This window comes from Chiloscyllium plagiosum, unplaced genomic scaffold (genome assembly GCF_037043375.1).
Source record: "Chiloscyllium plagiosum isolate Xiang-an unplaced genomic scaffold, Cpla_swu_hap1 HiC_scaffold_1, whole genome shotgun sequence".
Classification (NCBI taxonomy): Eukaryota; Metazoa; Chordata; class Chondrichthyes; order Orectolobiformes; family Hemiscylliidae; genus Chiloscyllium; species Chiloscyllium plagiosum.
Genome location: NW_028270139.1, coordinates 37903311 through 37929745, shown reverse-complemented (window position 1 = coordinate 37929745; position 26435 = coordinate 37903311). Strand labels below are relative to the sequence as shown.

Below are 26435 nucleotides of genomic sequence, written 5' to 3'. Positions count from 1 at the left end.
CCAGTGATGCCCATGTTCACAAGTGAGTGAATAAAACTAATTCTCAGATCAACACCCTGACCAACTAAAGTTAACCTGTCTGTGTTAAAATTTTACAAGTCCTGGCCGTTAACTGCCAAGCACCACCAACTGGTATATTCTCCATAGTAACTGCTCGACCAGAGACCACTTGCTAACCTGATGTTGTACAAATGTTAGGTTCTTTTTTTGATTCTAAAATTGTTTATTTCATCATCACATCTCCATGACACCGTACTCATTTAGCTATAAATTCATGTCTTATTATCTTCGTTTCCACAACCACCTGATGAAGGAGCAGCACTTTGAAAGCTAGTGTTTTCAATAAACCTTTTGGACTATAACCTGGTGTCGTGCAGTCTCTGGATTGTTAGAGACCACTATGACCTGCAAATTTTGAAGTACTAAATTTGCAGGAATTATCTGGGAAGCATGCACCACTAATCGATAATTGCCTGGCAGCTGGAAACCTCTGAAGACATCGCCAATTCTGAGTTACAGCTGGAGATGTTGGATGATTCTGACTGAAGACTTAAAACCAGCTTTAACTCCTAGTTAAGTACAAAACTAATTCCCAATCACTCAGAGTCATAGAGTCATAGAGATGTGCAGCACAGAAACCGACCCTTTTGGTCCAACCTGTCCATGCCAACCAGATATCCCAACCCAATCTATTCCCACCTGCCAGCACCCAGCCCATATCCCTCCAAACCCTTCCTATTCATATACCCATCCAAATGCCTCTTAAATGTTGCAATTGTACCAACCTCCACCACATTCTCTGGCAGCTCATTCCATACGCGTACCACCCTCTGCGTGAAAAAGTTGCCCCTTAGGTCTCTTTTATATCCTTCCCCTCTCACCCTAAACCTATGCCCTCTAGTTCTGGACTCCCCAACCCCAGGGAAAAGACTTTGTCTATTTATCCTATCCATGCCCTTCATAATTTTGTAAACATCTATAAGGTCACCCCTCAGCCTCTGACACACCAGGGAAAACAGCCCCAGCCTATTCAGCCTCTCCCTGTAGCTCAGATCCTCCAACCCTGGCAACATTCTTGTAAATCTTTTCTGAACCCTTTCACGTTTCACAACATCTTTCCATAGGAAGGAGACCAGAATTGCATGCAATATTCCAACAGTGGCCTAACTAATGTTCTGTACAGCCGCAACATGACCTCCCAACTCCTGTACTCAATACTCCGACCAATAAAGGAAAGCATACCAAACGCCTTCTTCACTATCCTACCTACCTGCGAACTAAACTACATCTGCCACTTCTCAGCCCATTGGCCCATCTGATCCAGATCCTGTTGTAATCTGAGGTAACCCTCTTCACTGTCCACTACATCTCCAATTTTGGTGTCATCTGCAAACTTACTAACTGTACCTCTTATGCTCGCATCCAAATCATTTATGTAAATGACAAAAAGTAGAGGGCCCAGCACCAATCCTTGTGGCACTCCACTGGTCACAGGCCTCCAGTCTGAAAAACAACCCTCCACCACCACCCTCTGTCTTCTACCTTTGAGCCAGTTCTGTATCCAAATGGCTTGTTCTCTCTGCATTCCATGAGATCTAACCTTGCTAACCAGTCTCCCATGGGGAACCTTGTCGAACACCTTACTGAAGTCCATATAGATCACATCTACTGCTCTGCCCTCATCAATCCTCTTTGTTACTTCTTCAAAAAACTCAATCAAGTTTTTGAGACATGATTTCCCACGCACAAAGCCATGTTGACTATCCCGAATCAGTCCTTACCTTTCCAAAGACATGTACATCCTGTCCCTCAGGATTCCCTCCAACAACTTGCCCACAACCGAGGTCAGGCTCACTGGTCTATAGTTCCCTGGCTTGTCTTTACTGCCCTTCTTAAACAGTGGCACCATGTTTGCCAACCTCCAGTCTTCCGGCACCTCACCTGTGACTATCGATGAAACAAATATCTCAGCAAGAGGCCCAGCAATCACTTCTCTAGGATCCCACAGAGTTCTTGGGTACACCTGATCAGGTCCTGGGGATTTATCCACTTTTAACCATTTCAAGACATCCAGCACTTCCTCCTCTGTAATCTGGACATTTTGCAAGATGTCACCATCTATTTCCCTACAGTCTATATCTTCCATATCCTTTTCCACAGTAAATACTGATGCAAAATATTCATTCAGTATCTCCCCCATTTTCTGTGGCTCCACACAAAGGCTGCCTTGCTGATCTTTGAGGGGCCCTATTCTCTCCCTAGTTACCCTTTTGTCCTTAATGTATTTGTAAAAACCCTTTGGATTCTCCTTAATTCTGTTTGCCAAAGCTATCTCATGTCCCTGTTTTGCCCTCCTGATTTCCCTCTTAAGTATACTCGTACTTTCTTTATACTCTTCTAAGGATTCACTCGATCTATCCTGTCTATACCTGACATATGCTTCCTTCTTTTTCTTAACCAAACCCTCAATTTCTTTAGTCATCTAGCATTCCCTATACCTCCCAGCCTTTCCTTTCACTCTGACAGGAATATACTTTCTCTGGATTCTTGTTATCTCATTTCTGAAGGCTTTCCATTTTCCAGCCGTCCCTTTACCTGCGAACATCTGCCTCCAATCAGCTTTCAAAAGTTCTTGCCTAGTACCATCAAAATTGGCCTTTCTCCAATTTAGAACTTCAACTTTTAGATCTGGTCTATCCTTTTCCATCACTATTTTAAAAGAAATAGAATTATGGTCGCTGGCCCCAAAGTGCCCCTCCACTGACACCTCAGTCACCTGCCCTGCCTTATTTCCCAAGAGTAGGTCAAGTTTTGCACCTTCTCTAGTAGGTACATCCACATACTGAATCAGAAAATTGTCTTGTACACACTTAAGAAATTCCTCTCCATCTGAATCTTTAACACCATGGCAGTCCCAGTCAATGTTTGGGAAGTTAAAATCCCCCACCATAACTACCGTATTATTCTTACAGATAGCTGAGATCTCCTTACAAGTTTGTTTCTCAATTTCCTTCTGACTATTAGAGGGTCTATAATACAATCCCAATAAAGTGATCATCCCTTTCTTATTTTTCAGTTCCACCCAAATAACTTCCCTGGATGTATTTCTGGGAATATCCTCCTTCAGCACAGCTGTAATGCTATCCCTTATCAACAATGCCACTTCCCCTCCTCTCTTGCCTCCCTTTCTATCCTTCCTGTAGCATTTGTATCCTTGAACATTGAGCTGCCAGTTCAGTCCATCCCTGAGCCATGTTTCCGTAATTGCTATGATATCCCAGTGCCATGTTCCTAACCATGCCCTGAGTTCATCTGCCTTCCCTGTTAGGCCCCTTGCATTGAAATAAATGCAGTTTGATTTATTAGTCCTACCTTGTCCCTGCCTGTCCTGACTGTTTGACTCATTTCTGTTCTCAGCTGTACCCGTCTCAGATCGATCTCTTTCCTCACTATCTCCCTGGGTTCCCCCCCACCCCCTCCACCTTACTCATTTAAATCCTCCCAAGCAGTTCTAGCAAATTTCCCTGCCACTATATTAGTCCCCTTCCAATTTAGGTGCAATCCGTCCTTCTTATACAGGTCACTTCTACCCCAACTGATACACCACAAGGACAATCAATTACCTCATTTCCCTACCCCTTCTCCAACAGGGGGCACTGGACAGGCAAGAGAGTTTGTAATGTGAACCAAAGGCAATGTTTTCCATTTTCCCAGTGTCCACCCAGAGGAAATGTTTACTGGATGGAATGATGCCCCGTTCATAGTTGGCTTTCAGAGAAGCTGTCTCTCAGCAAGGGAAGTGCTGAAGGTGGTGGAAAAGGTAATAAAGAGGTGGTTTGGGAGTCATCAAGATACATCTATTCTCGAGTTTGCCTTAAGATAAGTCCAGGGAGTGATTAGAGGCAAACCTGACACTTTCCCAGCCAACAATATCTCTGCAGAGGCTGTGACCCCAAACAAACAAAGCTTCAAAATGTTCCCTCAGATTTTGTGAGCTGCTGTAGACCCATGGCACATAATTTGCATTCCACACAGTTGATGAACTTTGAGGGAGTTCCTCTAAAATAAAATGTTAGAGCACTCATTCTCATTTTTGAGGTACTTTTAGGCAGTCACCCTGTGCAATTACAAACTGACAGCTTTCAATTCGGCACATTTCGAAGGACGTTTGGACACGTACTTATAATTTTGGTTTGGTAGTGAACAGTCAAAAATCTTCCATGCTGCTGCACTTCTCAGAACATGAAATAAAGTATACATATTGCTTTTACTTTTATGATCTGGGTGTACTCTCGCTGAGGAGATTACTATTAGAAAAAATATGACTAGCTTATTTTGTTGGCCAACAATCAAACTCAAAGCGATAAACAATGGCTTTGAAAGAAGTGAAGAGGAACTGAGACTGTTTCCAGATTCCAAACCCAACCTCCAAGGTGAGGGTGTGTAATGGAGTGTAGGTGGCGGTGTACAGGAGTGTCGCGATGGGTGTGATGGGAGTGCAGGGGATGGGTGTGATGGGAACAGACACTGACATGGGATTTGAACTGGGGCACCCTGTTAAATGGCAGAGAGAGAGAGAGATTTCCTGTCCAATTCAGGGCCAGCAGACAGGATCTCAAAAATAATCAGAGGCCGGGCAGCTTCAGCGAAACAATCTATGGTGTACAACTATCCAAGCTCCTCTTTTTAGGGCCACGCTGAATTCAGTGTATCTCCTAATAAACTCCTTTCCATTTCTGGTTGAGAGAGCCAGAACTCAATGGTATAGAACAGGGTTAGCAGAGTCTCATCAGTCTCACTTTGAAGGGAAAGAGCAAGTCATGATTATTACCTTCTTTCAGATAGCTCTCTCTCATAAACTTTTCCCAGATATTATAAAGGGATGAGAGAAACTCATCCATTAATTATTCCCTCACCTAAATGGAACAGGAATTGGGTTATCAGAGTTATTTATACAGAAAAATAAGCGATACAATTTAAATTTTAAAATAAAAAAGTCAAACAAAATAAGCAAATACGGAATTCGATGTTTCCAGAAAACATAAATCACTACATTACAAAAATCCAGAAAAAGAAGTGATGGCTAGTTTCTATTTCAAATAGAAATTCTGAGATTTAAACTTTTATAAAGATGTTATTTAAAAAAGGAAATAATAGCCATCAAATATTAAGTCTTCAATAAGCCTAAGTATGTGAGGCTCAGAATAAATTAAATCTGTTCAGTTTAGGTTCAGATAGGAATGATAAATGGCGGTGGTTAAATAATTAATTTTACTTGGAGGAGTGTTATTAAAAGTTAAAGGGAACAGGAACAAAAGTAGGCCATTCGCCTTAACAAATCTGAAAAATGCCATCCTTATTTGAATTCCCACATTTGGTGAAAGGACCACCAGTTACAAGGAAACAATCGGTTCAATTCTATGAAGTGTTAATTCGATGTGTTCTTGGAAGCTGTCCTTTCAGGCAACAATCATGTTGGCATGTTTTAGCCTAATCAAAGTACAACTTCAAGTGAGATAACAAGACTCAGAGCTTAATACACTTCTGTCAGTTAGTGGTTTGAATGATTAGGTGTTGCATTGCATGGTTAAGTGTTTATATAAGAAACAGAACCAAAGAATATATCATTTTGGTGAGTGTACTTTCTTATCAGGAAAATAATATTGTTATGAAGGGAGTCAACCCCATTGGGTTTGCAAGCTACCTTCTGACTCCGGATTCTCTGTGAGTTTTATCAAAAAGTAACTTTTTAACCTAATATTTCCATATTATTGTTATTTAGTTTGACGTTCAGTTTCACAGTTGGTTGCAGTGAGTGGTAGGTCACAGCATGAATGTGACCTCTCACTGACACTTAAAAAATAATTAAAATAAAAGTAGAGAAAACAGCCAAATCACTACTTTCAAGGAAGTTGGGAATCCCTCAACAAGGTTCTTTGGTGTCTGCAGTCCTGTAAAGCATTGACACCTCATACCTCCACTAGCTGCTTACTTCTGAACAACTGAACTCCTGCTGTTCCATTGGAAAACTGGAAGCCAAATGGAAAACCCCAGTGAACTTCTTAACTCGCAGTTACCAAAGATTGTAACCCACCTCATTTTCTGCTCATCTCATGGGGTGGGCAGCCTTGCCGTGTGCTGAACCCACTCCCACAAAATGGTTGGCGTCAGCAACAATGTTGGAAAAGACACACACTACATGGCACTGGCGTTTTCAGGCTCCATTCACTTCCTTTTCCAACCTTGGTGGGCCTGAAACCAAATCTCAAAGAGAAAACTAATTCCAACTTGAACCCTCTTCACTCAATGAGAAACTGATGGAGGACTGATTTTACAAAGAGGGTGGAATTTTACTTCTTAAAGGTCTGGTTGGATTTCAATTAAGCCCAACAATTTAGGCAATAGATTTCTGTTATAAGTTGAGGAAGAGCATTCCACTGAAATGACTGACACACTAATCTGAGATTTCAAGGCTGAGCACTATGAGGCTAGCAAGGCAGTTTGGAAGCTGTCAGCACCTAATTGCAGGCATGCTATTACCCTTTCTAGACATGACTCTGCTGTTCTGACTGATACAAAAAAATCATAACTCTGAAGTTGCTGAGCTGAGAACTCACCAGGGGCTGTCAAACAAATGAATAAATCCCATATTGTGCTGGATAATAAGGTGAGACTGGGCTACCATTTTTGGAATGGCAAATAGTTGTATTAGGAACAAGAAGAGGGTTATTCAGTCCATCAAGTCTGCTGTACCATTCAACTAGATCATGGCCGATCACTCGTCTCAATATTACTATTCTATGCTAACTCCATATTCCTCGATGTCATCAATCTTCAGAAATCTGTGGATATATGTCATGAACTTGCTTGATGATTGAGCTTCTTCTGAGTTGGAGGATTCCAATGGTTCAGTACCCTCTGAGCAAAGACATTCCACCTCAGCTTGGTCCCTTACCCTGAGATTATTCCCGCTGGTTTTGTACAAACATCTTACCAACATCAACGCTGTCACACCCGGTAAATATTTATAAGTTTCAATAAGATCACACCTCATTCTTTAAAACTCTAGGGAGTAGAGAACCAGTCTCCTCAGTCTCTGGTCATAATGCAATTCCATCAGCCAGTGACAAATCCGATGAATGTACTTTGCAGACCCCACTTGGCAAATGTATCTTTCCTTTGCAAAAGGGAGCAAAAATGAACCTAATACTCCCCAGTTAAGATGTGCCCAAAGGTTCTATAAAATTGCAGCAAGACATCATTACTCCTGTACTCAAAACCCCATGAAATTAGACCCCAACATAGCATTTGCCTTCCTATTTGTATGCCACTTTTGCCTGACAGCTTCTAGTGACTTATGAACAAGGACACCCAGATCTCTCTGGATTCTCCCACACTTCCCAACATCTCACCATTTCAGTTTTATATTTTGTCTTTCAGTTCTTTTTCTGCAAAGTGACTACATAGTTCACAATACCTTCCATCTGCAAAGTTTGTGCCCTTTCACGAAATCTATCCAAATCTCCTTGAAGTCTCCTTGTATCCTCCTCACACAATAAGGTTATCACTTCTCAGAGTAAAACGGTTCAATGTGTCATATTTAATAAACATTTTGAGGGCTCATACATCTAAAATGTTTACAGAAAAAAAATATTATTGTTGAAAATGCATAAAGGAATGTAATGAGAAATGTAAAGATGAAAAGTTAACCACAAATTCTCTGTCCATTCTGAACTGAATGAATCACGTTCACTAGTTGCCACCTTGATACAATGCTGGGTGGCCATTGGCCTGTGAATTGCCACTTGCAGAATGAAAGCTCAACTCCATTCAATTCAATTTGGAAATTAAAGCAAGAGTCCTTCAGTAAAAGGGTAACTGGAACTAATGTTCTGGTTTCCCTCTGAGTAAGTGACTTTGTCATCTCCTTCATAGAAAATACATACTTTGATTTAAGTAAAATGCTAACATTTTACACTATGAACATCTCCAGCACAGTATCAATAAAAAGATCTTCTATTACAACAACATTCATGTCTCAGGATATTCCAAAGGAATATGCAAACAGCTAATGAGCTCTTTCATCACAATCTGAAAACAACAGCCAATTTACACATGGCAAGGTTACACAATTACATCATCTGTAAAGCTATTATAGTGGTGATGGTAGAAACATGAATATTGGTTAGAAGACAGAGAATTCTCCTACTCTTCTTCCAAAAATGCCACAGTATCCTTTACTTTTATCTAAGAAGGCAGATGAGGTCTCAGTTTAACCTCCTAACTGAAAGACAACACCTCTAGCAGTATAGTAGTCTCTCAGAGTCTCCCTGTAGCCTGAGATTGATGCTAACAGAGAGGTTATCTGGGTTAGTTAAATGCTGCTGGTGTCCCGATTCCTTAAGTCCCTCACACAAATCCAGAAACCAGCATTTTCACCAGATCAGAAATGGGGCTAGGTGTAGAATTGCCACAGTAGCTACATGCGTAAAAGTACAACTCTCATTAATTTTCATTTGTGGGATGGCCAAAACATGTCTTGTGACTGTTAGACATTTTAGGAGGAAGTCAAAATTTATCAGAAACAAAAACAGAAATTGCTGGGAAAGTTCAGCATGTCTGGTAGCATCTGTGGACCTAAGTCTAATGTGGATAAGTCTAAACTTATCAGAGTTCATTTGAGAAGTGGATATCTTTTTGAAGAAATGTGGTGATAGTTTGCACAAGTCCAAAGACACTTTTGGAGGTTGCAAAGTGCCCTTGGGAATGGTAAGGGGAGGCAAAATGCCAAATCCGCTTTGCAATTCTTAAACATAGACATAAATGTGTGTTAACAACGGATCAATTCATTGAAAGGATCAAGTTGTTAAAGCAGTTCAATTGCTTAGAACGGCCAGATTGTCAGGTATTTAAATCTCTTGGCTTTTAATTTTAAAAAAGGTCAGCAGTTTAAAAACAAATGCTTGCTATTTCACTCTGTCTATTGACATAAACCTGAGAACTTTCATTAAAGGGACTGTGCTGCGTGACTGATTTCACAACCTATCATTACCATATTGTACAACCTAATAGCTCCCAGCTTAATAAAGAGTTAAATATGGTTATAAAGTCTTTGATGTGAATCTAGTAATATAAATTATTGTTTTTATCAGGTATTAAGTAATTTTATCAATAAGTCCAGATTACAGAGGAGGAAGTGCTGGATGTCTCGAAATGGGTAAAGGTGGATAAATCCCCAGGACCTGATCAGGTGTACCCGAGAACTCTGTGGAATCCTAGAGAAGTGATTGCTGAGCCTCTTGCTAAGATATTTGTATCATCGATAGTCACAGGTGAGGTGCCGGAAGACTGGAGGTTGGCAAACGTGGTGCCACTGTTTAAGGAGGGTGGGAAGGACAAGTCAGGGAACTATAGGCCAGTGAGCCTGGCCTCGGTGGTGGGCAAGTTGTTGGAGGGAATCCTGAGGGACAGGATGTACATGTATTTGGAAAGGCAAGGACTGATTAGGGATAGTCAACATGGCTTTGTGCATGGGAAATCATATCTCACAAACTTGATTGAGTTTTTTGAAGAAGTAACAAAGAGGATTGATGAAGGCAGAGCGGTAGATGTGATCTACATGGACTTCAGTAAGAACGACTTAAACTTTTCTCTCAAGTCTGTTGTGTGGCACTGTATTGCGTGCCTTTTGGAATTTTATACACGTCCACAGCCTTGGCCTCATCAACCCTCTGTTACTTCATCAAAAAGTCTCCAGGACATTAAGTGGACATGAGTTTGTTTTATCAAATCCATGCTGAATTCTAATGAATCAACCCACATTCTTTCTGTAACTTTATTTCTATCCTCAATAATTGTTTCCAGAAATGATCCCTACCACCTAAGTTAAGCTGACAGGCTAACCATCGACATTTAAGCCAGAGATCCCATGGATAAATTTAATTTCTTCCTGCTGAGACAGTCCGGATTGAGACTTAGATCGGTGAGCAACTGACTCAGAGACAAGGGCCATTGGCACTGAATGAAGACACTTAGAGCTACAGTTGTTATGGTGCAGAAGGAGACCATTGCCTCTTAATGCCTGCACTGGCTCTCTGAATATTTTAACTCATTGCCCAAGTCCTGCAATTGCCGACCAATCTCTGTGACCTCTTTTGAACAAGGACATAATGTTTGCAATTCTTCATCTCTCAAGCACCAGCCAAGACACACACTTTCCTTTTAATATTGCTCTTTAACTGAAATAATGAAAAAAAATGTTTGGTTCACTGTCAGGCAATGGGATTTCTATAATTTACAAGGACAACCTTTATGACGAGAACGAGGGTAGGTCAAATCAAGGACTGTTCAAAAAAGGGAATAGGGATAACCCCGGGAATTACAGGCCAGTTAGTCTTACTTCGGTGGAAGGTAAAGTAATGGAAAGGGTACTGAGGGATAGGATTTATGAGTATCTGGAAAGGCACTGCTTGATTAGGGACAGCCAGCACGGATTTGTGAAGGGTAGGTCTTGCCTTACAAGTCTGATTGAATTCTTTGAGGAGGTGACCAAGCATGTGGATGAGGGTAGAGCAGTGGATGTAGTATACATGGATTTTAGTAAGGCATTTGATAAGGTTCCCCATGGTAGGCTTATGCGGAAAGTCAGGAGGCATGGGATAGAGGGAAATTTGGCCAATTGGATAGAAAACTGGCTAACCGGTCGAAGTCAGAGAGTGGTGGTAGATGGTAAATATTCAGCCTGGAGCCCAGTTACACGTGGAGTTCCGCAGGGATCAGTGCTGGGTCCTCTGCTGTTCGTAATTTTTATTAATGACTTGGATGAGGGAGTCAAAGGGTGGATCAGTAAATTTGCAGATGATACGAAGATTGGTGGAGTTGTGGATAGTGAGGAGGGCTGTTGTCGGCTGCAAAGGGACTTGGATATGATGCAGAGCTGGGCTGAGGAGTGGCAGATGGAGTTCAACCCTGCCAAGTGTGAGGTTGTCCATTTTGGAAGGACAAATAAGAATGCGGAAAACAGGGTTAACGGTAGGGTTCTTAGTGAGGTGGAGGAACAGAGGGGTCTTGGGGTCTATGTTCATAGGTCTTTGAAAGTTGCCACTCAGGTGGACAGAGCTTGTAAGAAGGCCTATGGTGTATTAGCGTTCATTAGCAGAGGGATTGAATTCAAGAGTCGTGAAGTGATGTTGCAACTGTACAGCACTTTGGTTAGGCCACATTTGGAGTACTGTGTGCAGTTCTGGTCGCCTCACTTTAGGAAAGATGTGGAAGCTTTGGAGAGGGTGCAGAGAAGATTTACCAGGATGTTGCCTGGAATGGAGAATAGGTCATACGAGGATAGGTTGAGTGTGCTAGGCCTTTTCTCATTGGAATGGCGAAGGATGAGGGGTGACTTGATAGAGGTTTATAAGATGATCAGAGGAATAGATAGAGTAGACAGTCAGAAACTTTTTCCCCGGGTACAACAGAGTGTTACAAGGGGACATAAATTTAAGGTGAAGGGTGGAAGGTATAGGGGAGATGTCAGGGGTGGGTTCTTTACCCAGAGAGTGGTGGGGGCATGGAATGCGCTGCCTGTGGGAGTGGTAGAGTCAGAATCTTTGGTGACCTTTAAGCGGCAATTGGATAGGTACATGGATGGGTGCTTAAGCTAGGACAAATGTTCGGCACAACATCGTGGGCCGAAGGGCCTGTTCTGTGCTGTATTGTTCTATGTTCTATGTTCTAACTAGCCATTTGGATACAGAACTGGTGCAAAGGTAGACGACAGAGGGTGGTGTGGAGGGTTGTTTTTCAGACTGGAGGCCTGTGACCAGTAGAGTGCCACAAGGAACAGTGTTGGGTCCTCTACCTTTTGTCATTTACATAAATGATTTGGATGCGAGCATAAGAGGTACAGTTAGTAAGTTTGCAGATGACACCAAAATTGGAGATGTAGTGGACAGTGAAGAGGGTTATCTCAGATTACAACAGGAACTTGACCAGATGGGCCAATGGGCTGAGAAGTGGCAGATGGAGTTTAATACAGATAAATGCGAGGTGCTGCATTTTAGGAAAGCAAATCTTAGCAGGACTTGTATACTTAATGATAAGGTCCTAGGGCATGTTGCTGAACAAAGAGACCTTGGAGTGCAGGTTCATAGCTCCTTGAAAGTGGAGTCACAGGTAGACAGATAGTGAAGAAGGTGTTTGGTATGCTTTCCTTTATTGGTCAGAGTATTGAGTACAGGAGTTGGGAGGTATTGTTGTGGTTGTACAGGACATTGGTTAGGCCACTGTTGGAATATTGTCTGCAATTCTGGTCTCCTTCCTATCAGAAGGATGTTGTGAAATGTGAAAGGGTTCAGAAAAGATTTACAAGGATGTTGCCAGGGTTGGAGGATTTGGGCTATAGGGAGAGGCTGAACAGGCTGGGACTGTTTTCCCCGGAGCGTCGGAGGCTGAGAGGTGACCTTATAGAGGTTTACAAAATTATGAGGGGCATGGATAGGGTAAATAAGCAAAGTCTTTTCCCTGGGGTCGGGGAGCCCAGAATTAGAGGGCATAGGTTTAGGATGAGAGGCAAAAGGTATAAAAGAGACTGCGGGGCAATGTTTTCACACAGAGGGTGTACAGATATGGAATGAGCTGCCAGAGGAAGTGATGGAGGCTGGTACAATTGCAACATTTAAGAGGCATTTGGATGGGAATATGAATAGGAAGGTTTTGGAGGGATATGGGCCGGGTGCTGGCAGGTGGGACTAGATTGGGTTGGGATTTCTGATCGGCATGGACGGATTGGACCGAACGGTCTGTTTCCATGTTGTACATCTCTATGACTCTATTACTCTAAAAGTACGTTTTATTTCAAAATAGTAGTAGATACTGCAGACAAAAAACTTTTTTCCATCTTGACATGGTTGCTGAGGTCTGCCCATGGTAGATCCGAAATGAGCTGGCTTGGAGGCTATAAGGGCAGAACATGTTGGTTATGGGTTGCCATGAGTTGTGCAAAGTTGTCATAGGGGCTGCAAAGAGGAATATATTGGCATCAAGAGTTTGTGGGTGGAAGAGTTGTTACATGGGCATAGGTTGGCATGTGCTGCTATGGCTAAAGCATGAGGAATATGTGGGGGCTGAGGGGAAATGGTTGTAGGGATGTGTTTTGTCTTATTCTTTTTATTACAAGTAATGGAGTGTTGCTCTGGGCATTTCATAGTGTCTGCATTTGCAAACAGCAGCCCCTGAGGCTACCTCCACATTACTAGAGGTGGGGAATATCCCCATCTCTGGAACTAAACTGAGCCCATCCAGGTAGCTTCTTATGAGATGAGTTTACTGAGTCAGGGTGCTTCCTGACCTTGCGCTTCCAGGAGCAAACCTTCAGATCTTAATCTCCGGTCTTTGGATTGCACATTGGGCACATGACTTATTTACGTAGAAGCAAAGATACCACAGTACTACTGTCACTGAGCCAAAAGGTATCAGTTAGACAAGGAGCATACTGAAAACTTCAGAAAATGTGAGAATTTCTCTGTCCATTTCCACTGTTGTCCTTGTATCTTTCTCTTTGATCTCATGCAATTACACAAATTTGCCAGGTGACACTATTGGCTTGGCTATAAGTTGATAAAACTATAAGTTGGTTATAACTATATTTTAACAGTGGTGACAATGGAGTGTTACAAGAAACAGAAATCTGAATTAGGAGAGAAAGCATTGCAAACATTAAAAGCAACGGTTCATTTATTTTCAACTCCAGTCTCTGTGCAATGAGGCACATGATAGCCAACTTTATTCCTTTGATTGGATTAATGATCTAGCAAATGTCTCTCTTGCATCTGCCAACAACCATTTTGGAACCAATTTGCTTTGAAATTGGATCTAATTAATTTTTAAAATGTGTGCTTCATTTAAGAGAGTGAGCTAAAGTCCAAGAAGGAATTTCTAGTACAGCTTTGACAGACAATTGCATCCACAGCTTCATAAAAACTAGAAGCAGGAGTAGGCCGTCTGCCCCTTTGAGCCTGCTCTGCCATTTAATAAGATCATGGCTAATCTTTTCATGGTCTCATCGCCACTTACCCTCCCTCTCACCGTATCCCTTAATGCCTTTATTGTTCAAAAAAATCTATCTTGGCTTTAAAACATCTACTGAAATAATGTCGACTACTTCTCTGGGCAGGGAATTCCTTAGATTCACAACCCTCAGGGCGAAGAAGTTCCTTCTCAATTCTGTTCTAAATCTGCTCCTGCTAATTTTGAGGCTATGCCCTCTTGTCCCAGTTTCACCTGCCAGTGGAAACATCCTCTCTACTTCTCTCTTATCTATTCTCTTCATAATTTTATATGTTTCTATAAGATCTCCCGTCATTTTTCTGAATTCCAAAGAATATAATCCCAGCCTACTCAGTCTCTCCTCATAAGCCAACCCCCTCAATTCTGGAATCAACCTAGTGAACCTCCTCTGCACCCCCTCCAGTGCCAGCACATCCTTTCTCAAGTAAGGAGATCAAAACTGCACACAGCACTCCAAGTGTGGCCTCACCAGCACCCTATACAGCTGTAACATAACCATCCTACTTTTAAACTGTTTAGCAATGAAAGACAAAATTCCATTTGCCTTCCTAATTACTTGTTGTACCTACACACCAACTCTCTGTGATTCATGCACAAGGACACACAGATCTCTCTTCATAGCAGCATGCTGCAACTTTTACCATTTAAGTAATGATCATTTTTACTGTTATTCCTACCAAAATGGATGACTTCACATTTATTAACATATCTCCTGAGTTATCCTTCCTTTTTACATCTTTCATAGTGTGCCTTAAACTTAAACCCTCCTGCACACATGCTAACCTGCTGAGTACCTTTTTCTTTACCATCATACTTTCTGTCATTTTCCTTTATCCTTCCCCCGACTTACTAATTTAAAGTTCTAGTGACCATCCTATTTATCCTTTTCACCAGAACACTGGTTCCAGATCGGTTCAGGTGGAGACCGTCCCATCGGTACAGATCGCCCCAGTTCCAAAACTGATACCAATGCCCGATGAAATGGAATCCCTTTTTCCAACACCACTCCCTTAGCCAAGTGTTTAACTTTCCTAATTTTCTTATCCCTAAACCAATCTGCACGTGGATCGAGCAGTAATCCGGAAATTATGACCATCAAGGATCTGTTCCTTAATTTCATTCTGAGTCCCCAAGCAGGTCCTCCATCCTAGCCTTGCCGATGTTGTTATCAACATGGACCACAACAACTGGATCCTCCCCCTCCAGTTCCAACATCCAATATTCATTCTTTACAAATTAAGATGACAGTACAGTTGTCAGACATGCAAGCATTGAACTGCCATTGACACCTAAACTAAATGATTGCTGCATTGGTTTTAAGATCATAATAGAGGCACAATGGTCTACATATCAAGGCAGACGCATGTACTCAATTAGTTTGGACATTTGGGTTGCTGCTAATTTAGATGAGGTTTAATTGAAGGCACATCTGGTGTCTGTTTGAAATAAGCAGAAGCTACATTTTATCATTGAAATGAAAATCCTGTATGCCTCTCAGACTGGACTGTTAAATCTATTTGGACAGTTACATCAATCAGATTAGTACTTCTGGTGTTGAAGATGACTAACCAATAGTATAGTTGGTTCTGCTATAGTGTGTGTTTCTTCAACACGACTTGGCTTTAATGCGATTGAAGAATTGAGACCATTATTACTGGAACATGAACTTTCCTTACCTGTATTGGCTATAACACAATTCCAGCTCCATTAGTTTAAATGGCATGGCTATTGTGTGGTTTTCTCATAACGCAAGATCGCACGAGAACACAACTGTCACATTATATCAGAACTGACTGTACTTAAAAAAAAGGCTAGAAAAGTTGGTAATTTTGTTTGTTTCTTCCCTGTAAATGTGGCAGCAGCAGAACTGTTCCACTTGGACTCCAAAACAAATGATGGTTGTCACCTACTCCTCATGTATTGACCTGTGCTCCTTGGGGTCAGTGTGGCAAGTTGCATAACGCACCTAACTGATTCAGCCCCAGTGAATTATAGTAACGACAAGTTTAAACACATTTAGTTTGGCTCTCTCTGTTCTGCCTCACAAACCAGTATCTCTCACTGTTTGAACAACTAACATAAATCCACTTGCCTCTTTTAGTTACACATTTACATTGAAGGTAATATATTTATGGAGGTAAAGTGATGTGATTTATTGTGACCCCTTTCAATAATAACTTGTGAGTCGGGGGGAAGGGAAAGGGAAAGCAACAGGGAGTATGGAGTCAAGTAGAAAGATAAGCAGCAGGTTAGCATGTGTGTGGGGTTTAACTTCGAGGCAGACTAGGGATGAAGCAAAAAGGAAGGATAACTTAGGTAGAGGTGCTGGAAATCATGAGGATAAGAAAATTAGCATTAAGGTGCTTTACCTAAATGCTCGAAGCATTCGTAACAAAGTAGATGAATTAACAGCACAAATCATCGTAAATGATTATGATGTGGTAGGCACCAAAGAGATGTGGTTACAGAGGGTTCAGGACTGGCAGTTAAACATCCAAGGATTATCAAAAAGACAGGGATGTGGGCAGAGGGGGTGGGTTTGCCCTGTTAGTTTATGAAATTAATTCTATGGCACTGAATGACATAGGGTCAGATGATGTGGAGTTTGTGTGGGTGGAATGGAGGAACCACAAAGACAAATAAACCATAATGGGAGTTACGTTCAGACCTCCCAGCAGTGGCCATGACCAGGGGCGCAAGATGTACCAGGAAATAGATAGGGCATGTCAGAAAGGTAAAGTCTCAGTGATCATGGGGGACTTCAAAATGCAAATAGACTGGGTGAAAAATGTTGCCGGTGGATCCAAAGAAAGGGAATTCATGGAATGCTTGTAGGATGGCTTATTGGAACAGCTGTGATGGAGTCCACAAGGGAGCAGGCGATTCTGGACTTAGTGCTATGTAATGAGCCAGACTTTATAAAAGATCTTAAAGTCAGGGAACACTTAGGAGGCAGCGATCAAATTATGGGAGAGTTCAGTCTGCAGTTCGAAAGAGAGAAACCCAATTTGGAAGGAATGGTGTTCCAGTTAAATAACGGTAATTACAGGGGCATGAGAGAGGAACTGACAGAAATTGACTGGAAGCACAGCCTAGTGGGGAAGACAATAGAGCAACAATGGCAGGAGTTTCTGGGTGTAATTGAGGGCACAGCACAGAGGTTCATCCCAAAGTAAACAAAGATTACTGGGCCGGGGGGAGGTGGAATTACATAACCATGGCTGATGAAGGAACTCAGGAAATGTATCATCGATAAAGAGAGAGCCGATAAAATGGCCAAGAGCACTGGGAAATCAAAAGATTGGGAAGAACACAAAAATAAACAGAGGATAATAAAGAAAGAAATAAGGAAGGAGAGGATCAAATATGAAGGTAAGATAGCCAGTAATTTTGGAGAGGATAGTAAAAGTTTCTTTCAATATATAAGGAAAGAAACAAGAGGCAAAAGTAGAGATTAGGCCGTTCCAAATTGATGCAAGAACGCTAGTGATGGGGGATAAGGAAATAGCTAAAGAACTTAATAAATACCTTGTGTCAGTCTTCACAGTGGAAGACATGAGTAATATCCCAACAATTAAGGAGAGTCAAGGGGCAGAGTTAAGTATGTGGCCATTACGAAGGAGAAAGTACTTGATAAGCTAAAAGATCTAAAAAATGATAAATCTCCTGGCCCAGATGGGCCACATTCTAGAGTTCTGAGGGAGGTGGCTGATGGAAATAGCAGAGTGGTTGATTGTAATCTTTCAAAACTCACTGGAGTCAGGAAAAGTCCTAGATGATTGGAAAATTGTTGTTGTAACCCCCTTGTTCAAGAAAGGATCGAGAAAGAAGATGGAAAATTATAGGCCGATTAGCCTAAACTTGGTTATAGGTAAAATTCTAGAATCCATCGTTAAGGATGAGATTTCTAAATTTTTGGAAGTGCAGGGTCGAATTTGAACAAGTCAGCATGGAGTTAGTAAAGGGAAGTTGAGCCTGACAAAACTGTTAGAATTCTTTGAAGAGGTAACAAGTAGGTTAGACCAGGAAAACCCAGTGGATGTTATCTACCTAGACTTCCAAAAGGCCTTTGATAAGGTGCCTCACGGGAGGCTGCTGAGTAAGGTGAGGGCCCATGGTGTTCGAGGTGAGCTATTGGCACGGATTGAGGATTAGCTGCCTGACAGAAGGCAGAGGGTTAGGATAAAAGGTTCTTTTATGGCAGCTGGTGACAAGTGGGGTCCCGCAGGGTTCAGTGTTGGGGCCGCAGCTGTTCACTTTATATATAAATGATCTGGATGAAGAGACTGGTGGCATTCTGGCGAAGTTCGCCGATGATACGAAGTTAGGTGGACAGGCAGGTAGTACTGAGGAGATGGGGAGGCTGCAGAAAGATTTAGACAGTTTAGGAGAATGGTCCAGGAAATGGCTGATGAAATCCAACGAGAGCAAATGCGAGGTCTTGCATTTTGGGAAATATAACACAGGCACGGACTATTTTATAAACGGTGAGAAAATTCCAAAAGCCAAAGTACAAAGGGATATGGGAGTGCTAGTATAGGATTCTGTAAAGGTTGACTTGCAGGTTGAGTCAGTGGTTAAGAAAGCAAATGTAATGTTGTCATTTATCTCAAGAGGGTTGGAATGTAAAAGCAGTGATGTGCTACTGACACATTATAAAGCTCTGATTAGGCGCTATTTAGAATACTGTGTCAAGTTTGGGCCCCACACCTCAGGAAGGACATACTGGCACTGGAGCATGTCCAGCGGAGATTCACATGGAGGATCCCTGGAATAGAAGGCCTAACATACGAAGAACGGCTGAGGATCCTGGGATTATATTCATTGGAGTTTAGAAGGTTGAGGGGAGATCTAATAGGAATTTACAAGATAATGCATGGCTTAGAAAGGGTGGATTCTGGGAAATTGTTTCTGTCAGGCGGGGATACTAGGACACGTGGGCACAATGTTAGAATTAGAGGGGGTCAATTTAGAACAGAAATTAGGAGACATTTCTTCAGGCTGAGTGGTGGGTCTATGGAATTCATTGCCACAGGACGTTATATGTCTTCAAGGTAGAGATTGATAAATTCTTAATCTCGTAAGGAATTAAGGGATACGGGGAGAGTGCGGGTAAGTGGCATTGAAATGCCCATCAGCTATGATTAAATGGCTGAGTGGACTCGATGGGCTGAATGGCCTTACTTCCTCTCCTATTTCTTATAGTCTTCTTATGGTCTTAATAATAAACATGATAAACCCAAGCTGGTCCAAAAACATCCAGAACACTGGTTCAATGTTATTTTGAAAATATAATTGACTATTTTGCCTTGAAAACTGACTAAGTGTTGATTGATGATTATTATTCAGATTGTACGGCACTTAGTAAACAACCAACCTTGATGCATCTGTGTTTTGGAAAAATATTAAGTCGACTGGAAGTTTTCTTTGTAAATTAATATCTCCATTCTTGTGTGGTTTCTATTTCATCACAAGATGGGTTATGTACAATTAATCACATTCAAGACATTTCCCCCTGTAATTTCTTCCAGTTGAGTATATTATTAACAGACTTATTAAATTACCATTTTCTATTGTGTGATTTATTTTCATCTTCATTGAATTGTATATCTGCTTTTGTCAATCGTTTTGTCCTGAGCTCCAGCAATTTTCTCATCTCCTGCCAAAATCTCACATGGATTTGCATGGATTGCCTCGAAAATTCCTCCTTCATTCCCTTTCTCTTAACTGCCTTCCACATTTGATTAAACTGCCTCATATGTTCTCTAGCTGCTTCTGAGCCTCAAAGCTATTGTTCCAACTTGGACAATATAGCTTTCCTCACTTTATATTAATTATGCTAAGACAGTACCAGAGATAATAATGTTGTCTCTGCATCTGGCAATTGAAGTACTATAGCTATTTTTTTGTAAATGTGTGGGCTAATTTTTTGCAATATTTAAACACACATTAAAAAGTAATTTGCTATTGGAACAAGATGGTTTGTGAATGATCAGCCCTAAGATAAGTAGATGAGTCAGAGTTGAATCTATATACTTGAATGGATTTCGTCATATCCAGCCTGCTCATCAAATCAGCCTGAAACCGTTTTCATTATTCACTACATTAGATATTTTAATGAGGATAGAAATTGACGCAATACTTAAATGGAAAACAATCCAATGCTTGGCAGAATGATTAAAATTTTTAATAGCTCAGAGAGGATTCATGTCAAACCTAATGGAAAATCAACATCATCTTCTCATTTACAATCTCCTCAATAGTTATGGCAAGAGAGTTCTGCTTCAACACAACAGTATGGGTTTCGAAATGCTTTTCAAGTACTCACATTTGTTAGTCATTCAGGCTGTTTTAATGAAAAATACTATTTAGCAAGACAGTAATGTATAGAACTGGAAAAGTACACAGCAACATATTGGTCCAAATTTGAAAGTATACCGTATTTGATATAACTCGCAATCACTTTGCTTACAAATTATCCAGTTTGTAAGCTTGTAAAGAATCTGTTATTCTCAATTTATACTGACAAATACTGACTTATAAAATGTATCACTTGTACAATATTCAAAGAAATGCAATGAAAAGTCAAATGTTTGATTCAAAGTCGATAATAGTCTCATGAACTGATAAGTAACAATGCAAATTGAGATTCAAGAATTTGCCCTTAAGTGTGTAATTTAGTTACAGCTAAATTCAGAGTTTTTGATGACAATGTATAGACAGCCGATGGGCTAGCTATGGTTCAATTGAGAGTACTCCAGCTTTTGATTTGGAAAATTCTGGATCTAAGTGGGAAAAAAAATAGGACTTCAACATAAAAGTTAAGGCTAAAAATCTAGTACAAAGCTGAGGAATTCCTGCACTGAGGTTGCTTTTCAGGTGTGACATTAAAGCCCTTTCAGGTGGATCTAAAGGACTCCATGATACTATTCAAATAAAAACATGGGCATTATCACTGGAGCCCTGCTGAAATCACTGGCCTCACGCAGTATCACAGAAACAGAACATTGGTCATTATCGTCTTAATGAGAGCTTGCAGTGAGCAAATGCAATGGCCTGTTTCCTAAATTACAATGATGACCACACTACTTGGCTGTAAATTGTTTTGATACATCTGTTAGTCATGAAAGATATATTTAAATGCAAGTTTTGTTTTCCTTCATGTTGAAAAACTGATCCAAACGTATGCATCTGAAATATAAGACAGTTTGTAATTATTCAACCAGATATTGACAAATCTACATATCTCTTTCTGAAGGACAGTCCAAAAGAAACACTAAATACTGTGTATACAAAAGGAATGTAATAAGCCTTACCTGTCAAACAGTGGCTTCTCACCACAGTCGAAAGCCTCTTGTAACTCTTTTACTAGATTCGCCTGACCAGGTAGCCGGAAAAGACCCTCTTCTTTCAGCCCTCTCTGACGAATGAAGTCTGCGCACTGCTCCACAAGTGTCGGTGCCATGTGTGTCCCGAACCTGCGTTCATACCGTACAGTGTCTTCAAGTCGTTGGCCAAATATACCTGCCCAATCGCAAACACAAGGACAATAGCTTACCTGATAGCAAACCTTTCCAGATGAAACTTATGCCTACATAGAAAGAGAAAAATTCTCTTGATAGAAAACTCATAAGAGTTAAGTCGTCAATTTAATGATCAAGTGCTAGACCATCAAAACCAACCCCCTACTTCACATTTCTGATCTGTACATGTGTTGTCATCTAATGTGTGTGTGGACTGTGGCAAATAAACACTACCTGACTCTAATATACAGGTAAAAATCACACAACACTAGGTTATAGTCCAACAGGTTTATTTGGAAGCACTAGCTTTTGAAACACTGCTTCTTCATCAGATGGTTGTGAAGAAGCAGAGCTCCGAAAGCTAGTGATTCCAAATAAACCTGTTGGACTATAACCTGGTGTTGTGTGATTTTTATCTTTGTCCACCCCAGTCCAACACCAGTGTTTCCAAATCCTGATATAGAGGGAACTACTGACAATCTGTGATGGAATATTTGTGCTGATCACGACAAACACTTCAATAAATAACGGCTTCTTTTGATCTTGTGAATCTCTCTATATGTTTACTACAAGACAGAGGCAACACTTAACGACTCACAAAATACTTTTCATGCACTGTGAAGAAGTTTAGATGAGTAAAGGTTTTCAATTCCAGCTGACGAGATATGTAAAAACATACACTGACAGCTCTCACAGCTTTTTGAAATAGCTGCTGATGTCATCCAAAATTAAAAACCACACAACACCATGTTATCGTCCAACCTGGTGGTGTGTGATTTTTAGCTTTGTCCACCCCAGTCCAACACCAGCACCTCCACATCATGATCATCCAAAATGTGATACATATTCCAATAAACTCACCTTTTCTGAAGCTAAAACATCTCTTAATTTTCCTGTAGGTAGTTTTGGGGAGGAAAGTTGGATAAGTCAAAGCACTCGATGTGCAGAATATGATATTCTTATTCTCAGGCATTCCAAAGTATTGAAATTAGTCAGCGCTGCATACGATGTCCACATGGGCTATTCTTCAGAGTGGACCAGTCACTGGGATTATTATTAAGTTCCAAAGACACAAAGAAATATTTTTCAGAAGTGATATTTCACAAGCAATTAGCCATCAAAGAAAAGCTCAAAAATCCTAGTGTGCTCACTGTGGTGACAGACATCTTCGTGAGAACGACGTAAAAGCCCTCTGTGATACACAGCTCCAGCTCTGCAGTCTATCTGTGTTACTCGCTGCCTCCAGCAGTAAAACTGAGGCAGAAAATATTCGGTCAAAAGGAGAACTGACTTTCACTTGACTTGCAGCTGCAGTCACATGCGGTAGCTTTCCAACAAGCAATTAATGATCTCTTTGGCATGCGTAGGTAGTGCCAATCCACTAACCCTTGAGAGAGCGAGAGAGTGCACTCACTTTATATCTCCCGACTGCCTCTTTTTCTTTTATGTTAGTCCTGCAGTCTTCCTGACCTGCTGTTATTAGTCAAAGCACAGACCTTTTATATCATTAGAATCTAATCAGGGAATCTTGTAAGCAAACATGCATGAAAACAATCGCTTCTTTCTCCCTCATTACCTTATTTCTTTGGACTGACATTAAGTGGCCAGTGTAAGGCCTCCCCCACTCCTTGAGCTCCCAGCCAGCAAACAATAATGTAATCATGTTGAGGTAAATGATTAATAGAGAGGCATAGCCTGTAACTGGAGCTGGCATTTTGTATATGTTAAGTGGAGCAGTGTTGGTGGTAATTTTTAGAGTAATATTTAGCTTCTCTGTTAAGGTAAGGGACATTAACTTGTACTCACTGGTTAGAAGTAGAAGTAGTAGATTGATGCTAAACAGTGGATCAATATGTAATTTAATTCTCCCAGACACCACTTACTTACTTACTTCAGGCACCAGCTTATCGTGCCATTTTGAGTTTATGCATAATACTTTAAATCACTCTCTGCTCACAGTATTCAGTACCAGTTACAGAAACAAAATAGAAAACAAATCTAGTTCAGAGATGCTTGTGTCCAGTAATGAATTGAAGAGTTAACACTTTTCTCTTTCTATGAATAAAGATTAGAAAGAACCCACTGATTAATTCAACAGATTTTACTGCAATGCCTTGTATATCACAATATATAGATAGGCCGCTAGAAAGCCATCATCCCGCTGGGAGACGCACCCAAGAAACAGCTGAGAAATTCAGGCCAATATGAGAAAGCAATCTGGAAAATTCCTCTCTGAGTGCCTTATCATCTCAGAGACCAGTCTAGCCCCAACTGCATTATGTTCCTTTCATTTCCTACGAGTTTGTGCTAATGAGGACCTTCAGCAAGCTTTAAAAATAGGATTTTTGAGGAGACTCCCCAAACTCCCACTATTAATTCAGTGGAAGAAAAGCAGGAATCCAGACCCTGCAGAAGTTAGCCATGAAAATATTTAATCCCCACATTAACGTTACATTATCATAGTAAGTATTACATTCATTTCATACCAAGGAAATGACAACATCAGCATTGTATAATATAACAATGTTCAGGAAACAAGAGATGCTGCACATAACTTGCTTAATAAGCTTAGATTTTCTTGGTTCAATTCATTTTGATGACAAATTTGACAAAATGCACCAGGAGAGAATATTGCCCGAGTCTGCAATCTTCCAGTGAGTTCCAATTTGCACTCCGTGGATGGGCATAAGTTACACACATTGGGCCCGATTGGAAGTGTTAAACAGTACAGGAAGACTGTGCACATTCTTGTCTTAAAGGCAGCAGGAATCTTAAAGGGGCTGGGATGACGACAGCTTTGTAAAAGAAAGAGGCAAGTGAATGCCCTTGTGCTGATTTGTGTCATGACTCTACCCATAGGTGCAACTGTCTGGAGAGGAATTTGCACAGAACTTTTACAAGTCAACTCATTGGTTTACCCATTGGAGCAGTGGTTGCCACAAATCCAGTTGACAACAGAAATAATCCTTATTCTGCAGGATGAATCCTAAAGTGTCACCATTTTGCATGTAGCCCAAAGGAGATTCTTCATACATTGTCTGATCCTTTCTCCTGCTGCCTTACCGTGATGCCAAAATTGACAAATTCTCCAACTTTCCTGTAAAGTGTGGCCTCATGAACAGATGCCCACAGGCAATCTGGTTTACATGGCAGAAATCAGCTATTGTAACTTGAAATATACCAGTGTTCGTAAAGTTATGTGTAATAGTCACCAGCTAAACAAGGGAGTTCGAGCAATTAAGATAATATTTAGGGTAAGTATTCAGTTGGCACTGTTAAGTCAAGAATTTAGTATATTGGTTAGAGTTTTCATTGAATTATTTGCTTAGTGCTTAGAGTGTGCTTTTTATAGTTAGGTTAGCTAAGTAGTTAAATAGCCTAAAAGCTAAACAAACAGTGAAATAACTATTAACAAACACAATAGCAGTGGCTCACACTTTTTACAGGAACAGCAGCTGACTGCTCAAGCTGGGGGTCTTTGAGCTTCATGGACAGCTGGCAACACTAAAGTGCAGACAGGAGCGTTTCCTGACACACGTGTTTCAAGAGATGGTCATGCTGCAGCTACAGAAAGTGAGGACTGCAGATACTGGAGATTAGAGTCGAGATTGTGGTGCTGGAAAAGCACAGCAGGTCAGGCAGCATCTGAGGAGCAGGGGAATCAATGTTTCAGCATAAGCCCTCCATCAGGAATGTGAGCTAAGTAGTTAAGTAGCCTGATGAAGTGCTTATGCCCGGAACGTCAATTCTTCTGCTCCTTGAATGCTGCCTGACCTGCTGTGCTTTTCCAGCACCACACTCTCAACTCATGCTGCAGCTACAGAGAGTTTGACAGAGTGGGCATTCATGAGAGTGTCAAGGAGGTCCAGTCAAACAGGCCAGAATCCCTACATGTGTGACACTCTCAAATTGCTATACAGAGTTGAATATCAGTGAGTGTAATAACATCTTGATGGCACAGGCGCAGCAGTCGGAGGTCAGAAACAAATCCACACTACGCAAAATTTAGCTGCACACGGGAGTATATGAAAGTGTAACAATATGGTATGTTTTTTAACAATTTCATCCATGGGATGTGGGCATCACCAGTCAGGCCAGTATTTATTGTTGAGAGTCTCTGATTGTTGAGAGTCAACTACATTGCTGTCGGTCTGGAATAACATGTAAGCCAGACCAGCTAAAGATGACAGTTTCCTTCCCTGAAGAACATTAGTAAACCAGATGGTTTTTTTCCCCAGAAATCAGCAATGGATTTCTGGTCATCATTAGAGTCTTAATTCCAGATTCTTTATCGAGTTCACATTCCACCATCTGCCATGGCAGGATTTGAACCCAGGTCCTCAGAACATAACCTGGGTCTCTGGATTAACAGCCCATCCATAATGCCACTGGACCACCTTTGTTACATGGCCAGAGGGAAAGACAATTGTTTCTACTACTGATATTTGCCCCGAACAGCATATTACCCCACTTTTTGGCCTGGAAAAGCATATCACTAATACAAAAGCAAAATAAAATGGATGTTAGCAATCTAAATTAAAAACAAAATGCTGGAAAAACTCAGCAGATTTGGCAGTGTATGTGTAGAGACAAAAATAAGTTTATGTTTGAGGTCTCTGACATTTTGCTCATTTCATTGGGTTGCTCATGAACAGCTCTCAGGACAAATAAGGCAGGGCAGTGATGACGTTAATTTGGAAGGAATGAGCCAGCAGATCTAGATGCCAAGAGCAGAGATGGGCTGCAGAGAAAGCGAGGAGGGACAAACAGCAAAAGGACAAATAGCAATAGGACAAAGAATGTAGAGAAAGAACAAAAGTTAGGTGAAGGTGAGATGAAGGAAAGAAGCAG

The 26435-nt window shown here is 41.1% G+C and overlaps 1 protein-coding gene across 8 annotated transcripts in view; it reads right to left on the bottom strand.

Moving 5' to 3' along the window:
• arhgap24 (Rho GTPase activating protein 24) overlaps positions 1 to 26435 on the bottom strand; it is a 453346-nt gene that overhangs the window by 38281 nt on the left and 388630 nt on the right. For 5 of the 8 annotated variants that reach the window (XM_043696029.2, XM_087985819.1, XM_087985826.1 and 2 more), the window contains one exon: positions 21378 to 21585. In XM_043696029.2, the coding sequence (XP_043551964.1) occupies positions 21378 to 21585 (208 nt within the window). Of the gene's footprint in view, positions 1 to 21377; positions 21653 to 22445; positions 23138 to 26435 lie in introns of those variants that run through there. The other 3 variants (XM_043696064.2, XM_043696055.2, XM_087985839.1) reach the window with 3 other exon arrangements.